This window comes from Dipodomys spectabilis, unplaced genomic scaffold (assembly GCF_019054845.1).
Source record: "Dipodomys spectabilis isolate Male_0828 unplaced genomic scaffold, ASM1905484v1 ptg000042l, whole genome shotgun sequence".
Lineage (NCBI taxonomy): Eukaryota > Metazoa > Chordata > Mammalia > Rodentia > Heteromyidae > Dipodomys > Dipodomys spectabilis.
In genome coordinates, this window is record NW_024870719.1 from 17146444 (window position 1) to 17163184 (window position 16741).

Genomic DNA, 16741 nt, shown 5'->3' on the forward strand with positions numbered 1-16741 from the left:
CTCAGCAGAATCCATTACTATCCTGCAGGGGCAGGGGGTGGGGGAAGGTGTGTGTGTGTGTGTGTGTGTGTGTGTGTGTGTGTGTGTGTGTGTGTGTGTGTGTGTGTGTGTGTGTGTGTGTGTGTGTGTGTGTGTGTGTGTGTGTGTGTGTGTGTGTGTGTGTGTGTGTGTGTGTGTGTGTGGCGCCAGTACATGGCTTCAAAACTGTTTTTGAGCCAGGAGTCCTGGTTCACGCCTGTAATCCTAGCTACTCAGGAGGTGGAGAGCTGAGGATCTCGTTCAAAGGTGTGTGTGTGTGTGTGTGTGTGTGTGTGTGTGTGTGTGTGTGTGTGTGTGTGTGTGTGTGTGTGTGTGTGTGTGTGTGTGTGTGTGTGTGTGTGTGTGTGTGTGTGTGTGGCGCCAGTACATGGCTTCAAAACTGTTTTTGAGCCAGGAGTCCTGGTTCACGCCTGTAATCCTAGCTACTCAGGAGGTGGAGAGCTGAGGATCTCGTTCAAAGCCAGCAGGGCAGAAAAATCTGTGACACTCTTATCTCTAGTAAACCACCAGAAAACTGGAAGTAGCACTGTGGCTCAGTGGTAGAGCGCTCACCTTGAGCTGAAAAGGTAAGGGACAGCCCCCAGGCCCAGAGACAAAAACAAACAAACAAACAAACAAAAAAACACTTTTTTTGTTGTTTTTGTTGGTTATAGGGCTTGAACTCAGACCTGGGGGTGGTCCCTTAGCCTCTTTGTGCTCAAGGCTAGCAGTCTACCGTGTGAACCAAAGCCCTACTTCCTCAAAACATTTTTTAAATTGATGTATCATGTGCTTTTTTTCAAGTTTAATTTTGGTAGTTAAGAATTCTTTTATCTGCATCTAAGAACTGTATTAAGGAATCCTGAACTGGAAACACCCAACATACAACTTCATCTATAATCAATAATATAATCAATAATCAATAATGATGTTTTATTGTTGCTTTATTTAGAATTGTGTGTGCGTGAGTGCGCACAAACACACTCACTTATCTTGAGGCTTGAACTTGGGGCCTGGGCACTGTCCCTCAGCTTTTGTGCACACTACCACTTGAACCACAAGTCCACTTCTGCTTTTTTGTGGTTAATTAGAGAAAGTCTCTTTTTAAATAATTAAATGAAAATATTTTCTGCAGACAGTAATGGATTCTGCTGAAGTGGAATGTTCTTGTGTGCAGCATGGACTCTAAGGGACAGACTTTCCTCCCGGGGCTTTTCTGAATCATGATCCTCAGATCTCAGCCTCCTGAGTAGCTAGGATTAACATGAGCCATTAGTGTCCAGCTCTGCATGTTTCATTTAAGAAAAATATTCTGGGGGCTGGGAAGGTGGCTCAGTGGTAGAGCGCTTGCCTTGCATGCATGAGGCCTTGGGTTCGATTCCTCAGCACCACATAAGCAAAAAGAAAAAGCCGGAAGTGGCGCTGTGGCTCAAGTGGTAGAGTGCTAACCTTGAGCTGAAGAGCTGAGGGATAGCGCCCAGGCCCAGAGTTCAGGCCCCACGACCAGACCCCCCCCAAAAAAAAAAAATATTCTTACATTGATGCTGTAAAATTATAATGGATTTTTAAAAACTTGATGCATTTAGAAGTTACAGTAAGGTATAAAAATTAAAAGACTGGGCTGGGAAGGTGGCTCAGTGGTAGAGTGCTTGCCTTGCATGCATGAGGCCCACCATGCATGAGCACCACTTAAAGCAGAAAAAGCCGGAAATGGCGCTGTGGCTCAAGTGGTAGAGCAATCACCTCGAGCTAAAGAACTGAGGGAGAGTGCCCAGGCCCAGAGTTCAGGCCTCACGACCAACCCAAAAAAAAAAAAAAAAAAAAGATATCATTTTAATCTAAATTTAAAATATTCCAAAAACTATATATAAATCTTGGCAAGCCAACATGAATAAATATAATATTCTCAGCACACAAAGCAGATCACACTTTCATTACTGAATTTTATCCGTAATGGTATCTCTCCAGATACACTTAAATATATTTAGGTGTTTTATTGTTTTAATATCTTCTAATCTACAGAGATACTATATTCGAAGAGCAATTTTCAAAAGCTACTAAGATAGTACACTTTACAAAGGGCAGGGGACAAATTCTGAATAACCCCTCTCCTCCTCTGACCCCATCCTCCTAACTCTTCTACCTACATAGTACATGGCCAAGATCTGGAACTAAATTTACCTTATTTCTTCTATAGAATTAAACCAAGAGATCATTCTATGCTTGAAAAACTTCACTGTAGGTCCATTTTTATGAATGAAACTAGTTTCCAATGGAATCAACAAACAAGACTATTCTAAAATAAAAATAATTGTTAAAAATTAAAATAATATTTTCACTTGGTATAATGTATTTAAATTGATGTAATTGTTTCCTTTCAAATACATAATCACTCATTTATAAAATGTATAGAACAAAATCGTTTAGACCTTTAGGTGTTTCATATATGACAATTTGGGGGAGGGGGGTCAGTTGTCGTGGGGTTTGAACTCTGGGTATTGTCCCTTAGCACTTCAGCTCAATGTTAGTGCTCTACACATGAGCCACAGTGCCACTTCTGGTTTTCTGGTGGGTAATTGGAGATAAGAGTCTCACCATCAGGGCTGGGAAGGTGGCTCAGTGGTAGAGCGCTTGCCTTGCATGCCAGAGGCCCTGGGTTCGATTCCCCAGCACCACATAAGCAAAAAGAAAAAAGTCGGAAGTGGCGCTGTGGCTCAAGTGGTAGAGCGCTAGCCTTGAGCTGAAGAGCTGAGGGACAGTGCCCAGGCCCAGAGTTCAGGCCCCACGACCGGACCCAAAAAAAAAAAAAAACAAAAAAAAGAGTCTCACCATCTTTCCTGCCTGGGCTGGGGTTGAACTCTCAGATCTCAGCCTCCTGAGTAGGTGGGCCTGTAATCCTGGCTATTCAGGAGGTTGAAATCTCTAATTCTACCTACTTGGGAGACTGAGATCTTAGGATCAGTCACGGGCTTAACACCTGTAATCCTGGCTACTCAGGAGCTTCGGTCTGAGGATTTCGGTTTGAAGCCAGCCTGGGCAAAAAAAGGTCTCTGAGATTCTTATATCCAATGAACTACTCAGAAAAAGCTGGAAGTGATGTTGTGGCTCAAATGATAGAACCCCAGCCTTGAACACAATGAGGCTCAGAGACAGCACCTAGGCCCTGAGTTCAAGCACCAGAACCAGCAAAACAAACAAATAATAACAAAAACAAAAAATACCTGATAAACTGAATGTCATCAAAATGAAGGGCATTTGCTGGCCACCAGTTGCTCATACCTGTAATCCTAGCTATCTAAGGAGGCTGAGATCTGAGAACTGTGGTTCAAAGCCAGCCTGGGCAGGAAGACTATGATACGCTTCAATAAATCATCAAAAAGCCAGAAACAGAGCTGAGGTTCAAGGGGTAGAGCACTAGCTTTGAGCAAAAAACCTCAGGGAAGTGCCCAGGCCCTGAATTCAACCCCTAGGACTAGTGTACATGCACACGCACGTGTACACACATACAAACTTCTGCCCCTTGAAGATATAGCTGACTGAGGTTCTAGTCCTATCAAGATGCATTATTAAAATTGTCTTGTGTCTCTATGAAGCCTTCTGGTAACCCATTTCACCAGAAATTTGAGTAGCAATAAGGTTAATGAAGTCATCATTTATAAAATCAGGAGTACAGATAAAGGCAAAGGTATGAAAGGTTCTGATCCTGTACTTGCTCATTAAACAGAATCAGTCTGCTTGTAAATTCCAGCGAACTATGCTAGATGGAACATGGAGCATTGCTCTACACTTGCGAAAATGCCATTACTATGTGGCATGAATACATGTATCTGTGAGAAATAAAGGAAGAGAGGGAGAAAAGGGGAGGGGATGGGAGGAAGGGAAAAGTTGTAGACTGTTAGAAAATGTTTGCAAAACCAAAAACTGACATGTATCCACAATACAAACTAAAACATCCAAAAGACGGTACACAAGGTAAGTGAGTACCTGAAGAGCTCCTCCATATCCTTATTTAAATGGCTGAAAGTGAAACAACAAAACCTGACAATTCTGAGGATTGGGGAGGACTGGGACCAACAAGTTATTATTTTTGTGCTGGAGATTGAACCCAGCAAACTAGAAATTCTCACACTATACCAAATGGAATTCAAAATGTGCTGACAGCTTGGCAGTTTCTTATCATTTTAAGCACATATTTTGGGTCCTAACTAGATATTTTTGTTATCCAAGAGAAATAAAAGTTCAAGCCTGGGACTGGAAAGGTGGCTCAGTGGTAGAGTGCTTGCCTTGCATGCATGAGGCCCTGGGTTCAATTCCTCAGCACCATATACGCAGAAAAAGTTGGAAATGGCACTGTGGCTCAAGTGGTAGAGTGCTAGCCTTGAGCTGAAGAGCTGAGAGACAGTGCCCAGGCCCCATAACCGACAAAAAAAAAAAGTTCAAGCCTGGTGCTAGTGGCTCACGCCTGTAATCCTAACTACAGATCTGAGGATCATGGTTCAAAGCCAGTCTGGGCAGAAAAGTCTGTAAGACTCTTATCTCTAATTAACCACAAAAAAGATGAAAGTGGAAATGTGGCTCAAGTGGTAGAGCATTAGCCTTGATCAAAAATAGCTCAGGGACAGTGCTTAAGCTCTGAGTTCAAGCTCCAGGACTGGCATGAGGAAAAAATTTTAATAAAAAAATATACTATCATGCTGCAAATAATTTATTAAGAATGATGCCTCATGTACAATGTAATTACAGCATAAGCTAATTTTAATGAACATACTGTATATATTTCAGAAAAAAATTACAGCAGAGATAAATTTGTACCATGAATCAAATTGCAGTGTCACATCTCTTAAAAACAAAAAATTGCCTTATTTTTCAAAATATTTCTTGGTCAGGTATATCCTTTTTAAAGGAAATGAAGAAACTATTTAAATGAGAACACTACAGACAATGCTGAGCCTGTGGCTCAGTGGTAGAGTGCTTGCCTAACATTTCTAGAACCTGAGTTTGATCTTCAGCATCTCTAAAACAATATCAACAACCAAAGGACACACCAAAAAAGCCTCTCATACCTTACCTTTTTTTTTTTTTTACAGTATTTAAAAGACCAATGTTTGCACATACCAAGAAAACTATTTTGTATCATTCCTTTGTTGCAAATGAGTAAAAAAATAAAAACAAAAAATGCTCTTATTAAATGTATTAAGTAGAGAATTAATTTACTGCTGAACTATCATGGCTAAAAATTTCCAAGTCCTTGAAATACTACTTTCTACTTATTGGTCTACTGCATTTCAGAAATCTCAGGAAAAGAGCAGTAAAATAGTTCTTTGTTACATTACTGACACAGGTGTTTGTTTCAAAAGTCCAAGAAGAGTAGAATGGCAACTATTTTTCCTGTTGTTTAGGGGGTGGGAAAAGAAAATTCCCGAACTAAACTCTGAGGAATACAACTTCCCACTAATAAAGCCAAAATTTATAAAAACATTCCAGATTACCTTTTAACCAGCTTTTCCTCCTCTCTCGTCAATTCAATATTCTCAGAGACTTTCAATCTACTTAAAAAATAACCACTCTTGTTTACCTAGCACTAAAAATGTCTATAAAGCATCTTCATTATATATTGTCTCATTTAATTCTCACCAAAATCTACCAGGAACCCCATTTCACAGTCCGAGCTTATACAGCATGTAGGACTAGTTGTCCAAGGATAATACAGCTCAGTAAGTGATAGGGCCAGCATTCAGGGATAAAAGATCACAATGCTAACAACTTACTCCAATGGCTCCAAAAGGTGAGAAAACAAATGCCAAAATACTAACACATGGTCCAGATGAAATTTATACAGTATTCATTGAATTACCTTTTGAACCTAGTTTCAAATTTTAATAATTGAAGTGCTGGATATAGAAGTTAAATTTGAAGTGTTTTCTCTCAATTTTCTTCAAAAGCTTTTAGACATTACCAACAAGGTATTTTCTAAGTAACTGAATAAAACCTGATATATTCTTTTTTAGTACTGTATCCCTATAAATAAGTCAATTCTAGTTATGAAATAGCACTTTTTAGAATGAAACCATATTCTAGAATGAAGCAAGACTTTATAAAAACTAGGCACAAAAACATAGCAGGAAAAAAATTTAAAGGCAGCAAATGCCATACAATGTACTACATATTCCACACTTTGGAAGGTGCTGTAAGATTACAATAAAGTTTAAGGACTGTCCTCTATTCAGTTCCTGTGGCTCTATTCAGTTCCTGTGGCTCATTTACAAACTGTGTAACACTGAGTGAATTTGTTATCAGACTTAAGACTTGATTCACTTTAATATGTTTATTGATCCTTCCACCCCCAACTCCAACATTCTTCAAAACCTTTTTTGGTGGTGGTACTGGGGTTTAGAATTCAGGGCCTTGTTAAGTGCCAGCACTTTTTGCTTTAGTTATTTTACGGATGTAAAGTCTTTGCTTTTTTTTTTTTTTTTTTGCCCAGAATGGCTTGGAAACCTGATCCTTTTAACTTGCCACTTTCAGGCTGGCCTCCAACCATGATCCTCCCACTGTTGCCTCCTGTAACAAAAAAAAAAATCTCTCTCCCTCTCTCTCTCTCTGCCAGTGTTGGAGCATGAACTCTGGGCCCTGGCACTGTTCCTGATTTTTTTTTTTTTTTTTTTTGCTCAAGGATAGTGCTCCCACTTGAGCAACAGTGCCACTTCTGGTATTTTTGAGTAATTTACTGGAGGTAAAAGTCTGGCTGTCTTTCCTGCCCAGGCTGGCTTCAAACAGCAATTCTCAGATCTCAGCCCTCCTGAATAGCTAGGATTACAGGTGTGAGCCAATGGCATCCAGCAAAAATTTCTTTAAATATATTTTACCACAAAGGCAATGAGTTTGCATTATGTAGATATTTAACTTCTATGATATCAACCATAAGCCCTCAAGAGAAAAACAGTATTATAACAGCATGGACGTGGTCCCACTAAGTGCATGCATCCTCACCAGGGAGCAAAGTATGACTATGGGAAAGTAACTGTCCACAGTTACGCCCATCTCTCTTCCCGTATGTATCTTGCCAGCTCTGATCCCAGTGTTTACAGCATTTTTTGTGTAACAATGCTCCTAATGCCGTCTAACTTCTTTACCTGGTGTTCACTGAAGAAACGTATTTTTGGAGATGCAATAAATTAATACTTGGCAATCTCTTTAGGGAATTTTGTGTGTGTGTGTGTGTGTGTGTGTGTGTGTGTGTGTGTGTGTGTGTGCCAGCCAGTACTGAGTCTTGAACTCAGGGCCTTGAGCTCTTTCTTATTCACAACTGATGCTCTAACAAGCCACAGTCTCCAGTTCTGGCATTTTGCAGGTTAGAAGTCTGGATTTTTCTGCCCTGGCTGGCTTCAGACAGGAATCATCAGATTTCAGTCTCCTGAGTAGAATTATAGGTGTGCGGCCACCATCTCTGCCAGGCTTATTTTTAAGGAATGTGTGTGTGTGTGTGTGTGTGTGTGTGTGTGTGTGTGTGTGTGTGTGTGTGTGTGTGTGTGTGTGTGTGTGTGTGTGTGTGTGTGTGTGTCTGTGTACATGCAGGTATGCTATGCTCATGCCAGCCCTGGGGCCTGACCTCAGAGCTTGGGTGATATCCCTGAGCTTTTCTGCTCAAAGCTAGCACTTTACTATTTGAGCCACAGCTCCACTTCTGGCTTTTTGCTGGCTAACTGGAGGTAAGTATCTCAAGAACTTTCCTGCCTGGGCTGGTTTTGAACTGTGACTCTCAGATCTCAGCCTCCTGAGTAAACAGGATTTTTAATGGTAATTTTATTAAGACCTATGAGGTTTTTTAGTGTCATGTATGCTAACTTCACAATCTAACTGGATCTCAACATGCAATTCTGGCATAAATGTACTTTGTTATTATGACATGATATACTTCAAAACTAAAGGCCCTATTCACAAATTAGTTAATTCCATATACCCTTTCTTTAGTCATCCTGAGTCCTTCAAATTACATTTCTGCATCTGTATCGTGGGACCTGACTTAACCCGATGTCATGGTTCCTTACTCTCACAGAACCAGCTAGAAGAAATTAAGTCACATAGGCAATTCTCCCTCCAAGCTCATGGAGCTGGTAGCTGGAGACTTCCATTCAGTGAGCACTACATTACTATCAATTCTTTACTCTCCATCTAAAAGGAATTTTGTAGAGAGGAAGAAATTGGTCTTTAAAAAAGCAAATGTTATAAGGTGATATTAAAACTCAGTAAACAAGTCCGTGAGTAAGCATCTCAAGCTAGGGGAGCAAAGGGCAGAGCATTCACCTACCACGCAGATGCTCTAGGATCTATTCCAAGCACTGTAAAAACACAAACAGCTAAGCATCTAGGTATTTAGGGCCCTCTGTGCCGTCGTATGCTTTAATTCCAAAGTACAACTTCTTTCTCATCACTTCCCAGCCATCTTCAAAGGAAAGGGGCTTCCTTACAAGGTTTTTTGTTTTTTTTTTAACAATTACAATTTTATTCCTTTTTGTCTTGTTTTTATATTCTAATACATGACTTTTAAATTTTTTTCTCACATAAAAATACTATTCAAGGTTTACAATCTGGACTTTTAAATAGTAAATAAAAACACTTTTCATTTTCAGAATGAAGTATATACATGAAGGAGATCATTAATGGGATTGTCAACCTAGTTTGTGACATCAGAATATAATAACCCAAAGCTGGGCTGGGAAGGTAGCTTAGTGGTAGAGTGCTTGTCTAGCATGCATGAAGCCCTGGGTTCAATTCCTCAGGACCACATAAACAGAAAAAGCCAGAAGTGGTACTGTGGCTTGAATGGTAGAGTGCTAGCCTTGAGCAAAAAGAAGCTCAAGGACAGTACCCAGGCCCTGAGTTCAAGCCCCAGGACTGGAAAAACAAACAAACAGAAAACACCAAAACAAAGACCATTCATTCATGAATACATTATTTTATTTTTCTTTATCCCTTTCTTCTAGTACTAAAGATTTTTGTTTTGTTTTTTTAATGTTTTGTTTGATCTCAAGGTGCCACTTGAGTCAAACATCCAGCCCTTTCTTCCTTTTAGGGTTTTCTCCAGATAGTCTTGCTTTTTTCTCCAGGCCAACCTCAGATGAAGGTCCTTCAACCTGTGGTACCCAGTACAGGTGGGACCATAGATGCATCCCCATTATCTACTTATTGAGTTATTGAGATGAGGTTTCTCCATATCCCTATCTTTCAAGTAGCTAGAATTACAGCTGTGAGCTACTACATCTGGCTAAGCATTAGTACTAGCTTAAATCCTTTTTTTCTGGTGTTACTGCAGCTTGAGCTGAGGGCAAGTGCTCTACACTAGGGTCACATTCTCATCCCCATTTTTTTTTTCTTCAGTACTAATGCGGAATGACAAATGTGTTTTACATTAAGAATTAAAAAGAGAACTTTCAAATTTCTGAATTAAAGTCAAAGTTGTCAGGTGCCTATAATCCTAGCTATTTAGGAAGTTGAGTTGGAATATCAAGGTTTAAAGCCAGCTCAGCAGGCGAGTCCATAAGACACTTATCTCCAGTGAGCCACCAAAAAGCTGAAAGTAAAGCTGTGGTTCGGGTGGTGGAGTGCCAGCTTTGAGCAAAAAAGCTAAGGGACAGAGGCTGGGAATATGGCTTAGTGGTAGAGTGTGTGCTAAGGGACAGCACTGTACCCAGACCAAGTTCAAGCCCCAATAGCACAGAAAATAAAATAAAGTCATAAATCTAAGAATAATATCTTGGTGACCTTTCTGAAATGCTTTATAAAGTGCAAAAATTATTATTTATGTTTTTGTTTCACTTAATTAAAATATCCCCATTTCACCCAGCCCCAGTGGCTCACACCTGAAATCCTAGCTACACAAGAGGCTGAGATCTGAGGATCACGGTTCAAAGCCAGCTGGGGCAGGGCAGGAAAGTCCGTGAGACTCTTATCTCCAATAAACCACTAGAAAACTGGAAATAGCGCTGTGGCTCAAGAGGTAGAGCACTCGCCTTGAGCTGAAGAGCGCCCAAGCCCAGAGTCCAAGCCCCACAACCGACCAAAAAAAAAGTTGGGTAGCCTTTTCCCAGAACTTCACATGTGCACACATCTTAATGTAAAGTTGAAAGGGGCCATTCTGGAATCTTTGAAGTCCAGAAAATGAATTGCTGCCTTGAACATTACATGGAAAGACAGCCTGAAAACATAATGCCTCAGTATTCATTCAGGATCCAATGACATTGAGAGGCGTATCAGACAGGTATTTGGAATTCTGAACTTGTAAGTGGAGGCTGCTGCATACTTTCTGTCATTAACTGCTCCTTGGCCATAGCAGCCAGGTTCTGTTAATTACCCATCACTGCTCTGCAATCCAGGAATGCCAGGCTGTGCGCCATTACAACCCTACCACCATCTCCACCTCTTATCTGGATTCTGCAACCTGCTTTGATCTCAGCTAGCCACTGCTGACAAGCAGTCATCCAGTTTGCCCTTCAATACCGTCAGTGACATAGGTCAGAGCTTCAGAAGGCAAACCTGAAAAATTACAAAAATTCTTTCCTAATTTGACAAAGCCTGGTCTTGTGCACATTAAATGCTGCCCTGGTCAACTTCTCCATCTACTTGCCAGTAAGTAACAAAATAACTTACTCAAAATACCTAATTCTAAAAAATCTGCAGCCAAAAAAATAAATAAATAAAAATGAGGCCCTACTTTTTCAAACAGGAAAGTCAGAATTATGCTGACAAGCACTTTTTATTTGGAGCTTAAAACAAGTGAGATTAGTTATTCATTTCAAGAAAGGATTCAGGGGCTGAGAAGGTGGCTCAGTGGTAGAGCACTTGCCTTGCATGCCGGAGGCCCTGGGTTCGATTCCTCAGCACCACATAAGCAAAAAAAAAAAAAAGCCGGAAGTGGCACTGTGGCTCAAGTGGTAAAGTGCTAGCCTTGAGCTGAAGAGCTGAGGGATAGTGCCCAGGCCCAGAGTTCAGGACCCACGACCGGACCCAAAAAAAAAAAAAAAGAAAGGATTCAGGAGCTGGGAAGGTGGCTCAGTGGTAGAGCGCTTGCCTTGCATGCATGAGGCCCTAGGTTCAATTCCTCAGCACCACATAAGCAGAAAAAGCCAGAAGTGGCCCTGAGGCTCAAGTGGTAGAGCACTAGCCTTGAGCTGAAGAGCTGAGGGGCAGTCCCCAGGCCCAGAGTTCAGACCCCACGACAGACCTTCCCCCCAAAAAAAGAAAGGATTCAGATGAAAAGGTTCATATGCACCCTATTTCCTAGCATTAGGCTCCTTTACACTGCATTACAACTGAAAATTCATTAGCATTAAAAGATTACAATTACAATAACAAATTAAAATTACTTAAAATTCATATTAGCTCTTACTGAAAATACTTTATCCTCTACATGTTTATTTTTGACCGATTTCATAACCAGCAGTTATAATCAATACAACAATATAAATATAGAAAGCATTATTTATTCATTAAAGCCTGGCTTTTGAGAATTACAACTTGTCTCAGTCACCTTCAGCAGCTCCTTTTCAGCCATATTAAAAAAAATCTTCCTAAAGACAAATATTTTTATAAAGTCCCTTTATCACATATAAGGCAAACTGATACAAACGCTTGTTCCCATTGAAAACAGGAAATGCAAATTGCATTTGATATTTTCATCATTAAATAATCTCATGCCAGCGCGTCCATAGATAAAACTGTTAACTGACAGTTAATTTGTTAATCCAGCAAAATGTAATTTTCAAAAGGGGGGGAGGGAGGACTCTCCCTGAAGCCTAACAAGGGGCAGCCCTAGGGAGGAGACTACCCTGCAAGGAGTTTTCCTTTAGTCCTTCAATAATTAAAAATTCCCTTTAGGATCACAAAGAAGGTCCACTTAAATGAATTCTGCAAGCCTTATCAGATTGCTATTTCAAACAATACTCTTAGTAACAAATACATTCCCTGATAACTAACTTCTCTACTTTTCCTAATTGGCTTAAAGAGTTAAGTGCTGTTTCAAAGAAAACAGACAACAAAAACAGCCCAAGAAAGACAATCCCATACATACTAGCTTACCACAACTACATTATACACAGAAAGCTTTAGAACCCCAAGAAAGAAGTCCCCCTGAGTAATGACCTCCAGATTCATCTATTTGGTGGATCCTTCCTGGTGAAAATACTTCCATTCATCACAAAATGTGTGTGTGTGGGAGGGGGGGGGGGGGAATGTTCTTAAGACTGTAAGCTATTCTACCAGTTAACACCGGGTCCGAAGGCAGCCCGAATTAGTTCGAGTCGCCTTGTAGCACAGCGTTCGTTCTCTGGCTTGGTATTAGTATAAAACGGAATGCTCGAAATAGCTGACTTCCAGAACGCACCACGGAGACCCAGTTGGCCCCACAGTGCCCCACCCCGGGTAGGCGTGGAGGCCGGGACGTGTTTTGTATTTCTGAATGCCGCCCCGTCACGTACAAGCAGACACTCCAAACCCGTGAGTGGCACATTTTCCAGTTCGATGGCGCACTGCCCTCCACACCAAGCCTCACCCACACCGGGGGGCGCGCCGAGGGGACGCGGAGCGCCCGATCGCGACACACCGTCTCCCCCGACCCACCCCACCCCACCCCACCCGGCTTCCAACGGCAGGATCCGCCGCGAAGAAGAGCTCAGGAGTCCGCCCGCCTCCCTAACGGGCAGGCTGCACTTAGGGAAACCCTGAAGAATGGAACCGAACAGATGCCAAGGGGGACAGGTCTCCCGGCTTAAACATTGCCAGATTTCCCTTTTTTTTTTCCCTCCAGAGTTGGGGACGCGAGGCGCGGATCCGCGGCGCCCACCCCGTCCCCCCCCCCCCACCCCGCCGACGGCCTCAGGCCCCCGTCCCCTCCCCCCTCCCCGCGCTGCGGGAGTCGGTGCGCGGACGCGGGGAGCGTGCTACTCACCGAGTTTTTCCACCAACTTAAGCATCACCCCTCCGATGTGCACCTCCCCGGTCACCCGGAGGGTGACGTCGCGGTTCAGGTCCGTCACGTGCACACTCAGTTCCCACGTCCCGTCCGCGTAGCAGCCATCTGGCATCCTTATCCCGTCCAGGGCCATGGCTCCTTCCTGCGAGCGCGGAGGAAATGGCTCTCGTCAGCGTCAAAGGAAGACCAATCCCCCCCGAGCTCGCGGCGTGGGCCGGGAGAGGGCGGAGGACCCGTGCCAACGCCGAGGGAGCGAGGACCGACCAGCGGGCTGGCGGGCGCGCCCGGGTCCGGGTCCCGGTCCCGGTCCCGGTCCCAGTCCCAGCCCTAGACCCGGCCCCGGCCCCGGCCCGCGCGGCCCTCTGCGGCCCCGGCGTCGCCTGTGCTACACAGCCCGCGCCTAGCGGACCTCGGCGGCTTCTCCAGCCGGCCGCAGCCTGGCGCCCGCGGCTCCCCGCCCCTCCGGCCGGACCTCAGCCGAGCCCGGGTGACTCACCGTGCGCTCCGAGCGCTCGGGATACGGGGCGCGCGCGGCAACAGGCGGGCGCGAAGGCGACGGCGACCGCGTCCTGCTCCACAGCCGGCGAGGCGCACCGTCCCAGCCCGGCTCGAGTGGCTAATGGAGTCCCGTCGTCGCAGCCCCTCGCCTGGCTCCCCGCGCTCCACCCCTCTCTCCCCGCCCCTCCGTCCCGGTCCACCCGGGCTGGGCGCGTCCGCTCCCCCCCCCCCACTGCCCTCCTCCTCCTCCTCCTCCTCCCCCCCCTCGGCCCTCAGAGCCGCCCCGCGCTCCGCGGGCCTGGAGGAGGGGGGCAGCGCGGCGGGGCGGAGCCGCGGGGCGGGGAGGGGTCGGAGGGGGGGGGAGGAGGGGCGGGGCCGGTGGGCGCCGGAGGCCGCGGCGGCAATCTCAGCCGCGGAGGAGCGCGCTGCCCTTTTATGGAAGAGAAGGACCCGGCGCAGGGATGGAATCCAACATCCGGGCTCTGGGCGGCGGGATCTGGGGAGGGGGAGCGCGGGGAGCGCGGGCGGCCTCTCCGGGGACGCGGCTGGCCGGCGGGGCGCGCCGCAGGTTAGCGGAGCGCGGGGTGCGGGCTGGGTACGGCCCCCCCACCAAGGAACGGTGCGTCCCCTCGCTCCCCACAGTTGGGTGGACGGGAGAGAAGGGGGCTTGTCCGTGAGAAAAGGCCACAGGAAATTCCCAGGGCCCGGACGATGGGAGGGTAGGGAGGGGGGGACACGGTCTTCCCGCCCCCTTCCCACCCCTGGAGCGGATCCAGAAGTGTCCCGGTGGTGAGGGGCGCCGTCCCGCCCCCAGGAGCTGGAGAGAGGATTTGGGAGGGTGCACGAACTCCCCAAAGTCCACGCAAGCTCCCTGAGCACCCCCACGGAGGAATGAGAATCCCCCCGAGGGAGGGGAAGCGCCCCAACCGCGCTGCCAGCGAAGCCCGGCACCGAGGACGGAAGCCCCCACCCGAGGCGACTCCCGGGCGGCTTCCCACGTCTTCCTCCGAGGGAGAAGCCCTGGCTGCGGTGGCTTGGCTCGCAGTCGCGTCCTCCTGCCTGGACGTGCCCGTTGCGCGCCTGTGTGCAGCCCCTCCTCCTCCGGCCACTGGGAACCCCAATTGTAGATGAAGGGACCTCGTGGACCCCGCCACCGCCGCGCTCGGAAGGGATTCCACTCGCCCCGTGCCTGCAGGCCCAGGGGAGAAGGGAAGAACTTTACCTGTGACGGACTGACCGGGGATGGAGATCAGCCCGGTTCCTTGGCTTCTGCACAGTGCCTGCTGCGCTGCTGTGTAGACGGGACTACTCACAAGCAGCAACCCAGGCAGACTGCCTTGCTAGCAAATGCACGACTCCAGAATATCCAGGGCAGGAAGGACTCCCTAACAGATAGCGCAAAAGATGCCTGTTTTCTAAGTCGCTTGGTCTCCTCCAACTGTCCCAACTGGGCAAATAATCCAGTGTTCTTGCCCCACAGCTGGACTACTGAGTGAGGGTAGAGCCTGAAGAAAGCGGGTGGGACTCTTAAGTGAACACAATAAAATTTAGTCAAAATGCCAGAGGTTTGGCACATACACACACACAAATAGGAGAAACCACTATAGTGAATTTAAGCTAGTCATCATGGAGAAATTGATGCGTTGTTTCTAGTCTTGCTGCTCTCCAATTATTCCTACCCATGAATGTTCCAAAGCGTTCATGGAAGCACAATATAATTGTCTAAGAAGAAAGAAGTGTTTATGTAAATTATGATGTTAAAAGAACATAGACTAAGATGAACAAATGCAGCAAAGGTACTCACTAGACACTATGTTGAAAATATACAACTTGTGGATGGGCTTGGGTGAGAAAAATTGGGTGAGGGAAGGGGTGACATTGTCCAAAAAGAAATGTACTCTTTACCTGACCTATGTAACTGTAGTCCCTCTATATATCGCCTTTACAATAGCAATTAAAAAAAATTAAATACACAGAAAAACGTAATGAAATAGGGAAATCCTTGTGAGGGTAAAAAAAAAAAACTACATGAAGCTATGAAATCAAGAGATTATCTGGTTTTAAATATCAGAGAAAACCCAGGCTTATACCTATAACCCTAGCTACTTAGTAGGCTGAGATCTGAGAATCCTGAAGCTAGTTCAGGCAGACAAATCTGAGAGACTTTGTTCTAATTAATCAGCAAAAAGCCAGAAGCAGAAGTGTAGCTCTAGTAATAAGAGTCCTGTCTTGAACAAAATAAACCTAGACAGAGCACCAGGCCCTGAGTTCTAGACCCAGTAGTGGAACTGATTAAAAAAAAAAAGAAAAAAAAGCTGGAGGCTGAGATCTGAGGACCAGGACTTGAAGCCAGCCTGGGCAGGAGAGCCCATGAGACAATGTCCACAAAAAGCTGGAAATGGAGTTGTAGGTCAACTTTGAGCAAAAGGTTCTAACCTTGAGCAAAAGGGGCCCTGAATTCAAGCTCCAGGAATAGTGCACACACACACACACACACACACACACATACATCAGAAAAAAAGAGGGAAAGAAACTCACCAAATGTTAAGAACCCATCTTGGGGTTGAGATCATGAGAGGTTTATTTTTCTCATACTCATTTTCTATAAACTCACAAACCACGTTTAGGGGTTTTCTATTACCATCAAGCTTGGCATCCAGTGTCACAATTTCTCTGTCCATGCAATTGCATTCACCATGGCAGAGTGGCTAAATCAGCTGCAGGACTCCTGGGTAGAATATTTAGAGGTTTCCTTTTGTGTTTTTAGTATCCACAAATAAAATTGAAGTTCTTTAAGAGCAGAGATTTTCAATCCTTTGTACTGTACACACATTTATGAATAGGTTGGAACAAGAAAAATAGAAAAACATGCCAGTACCACATCCATACAGATGTCAAAGAATCTATAGGTTTATCCCATGGAGAAAATTAGAAGAAAATTTAGAAAAAAAATAGAAGAAATTTACACTTTGAAGTTTTAAGTATTTCTGCCATCTTATATAGCAACGTATAAAGGATTCATAAGCATCAAGATAACACACATTATATTTAATACAAAACAGAAACGAGATTGGGGGTCAGAGAATTAGAAGAGTAGGCTAGGGATTTAAAATGGGTCTGGAAATGAGTTTCAGAATTGCACTGTAATGACTTGTGCATGTGCTCCAGTAAGCTGGGAATAACTGCAGCTTCTCAAATTGTGTGTGTGTGTCTGTGTTGGTAGTGGGGCTTGAACTCAGGACTCCCACTTTTGTGTAG

At 44.8% G+C, this 16741-nt stretch overlaps 1 protein-coding gene across 1 annotated transcript in view; it reads right to left on the reverse strand.

The window, feature by feature from the left end:
• The window catches only part of Fermt2 (FERM domain containing kindlin 2), a 71737-nt gene extending 58098 nt beyond the window's left edge, over window positions 1–13639 (reverse strand). Inside the window, exons 1-2 of the mRNA XM_042677831.1 lie at window positions 13482–13639; window positions 12962–13127 (exon numbers count right to left, since the gene is read on the reverse strand). Coding sequence (XP_042533765.1) covers window positions 12962–13118 — 157 coding nt within the window. The 5' untranslated portion in view covers window positions 13119–13127; window positions 13482–13639. The remainder of the gene's footprint in view (window positions 1–12961; window positions 13128–13481) is intronic.
• Between the last annotated feature and the right edge of the window lie 3102 nt (window positions 13640–16741).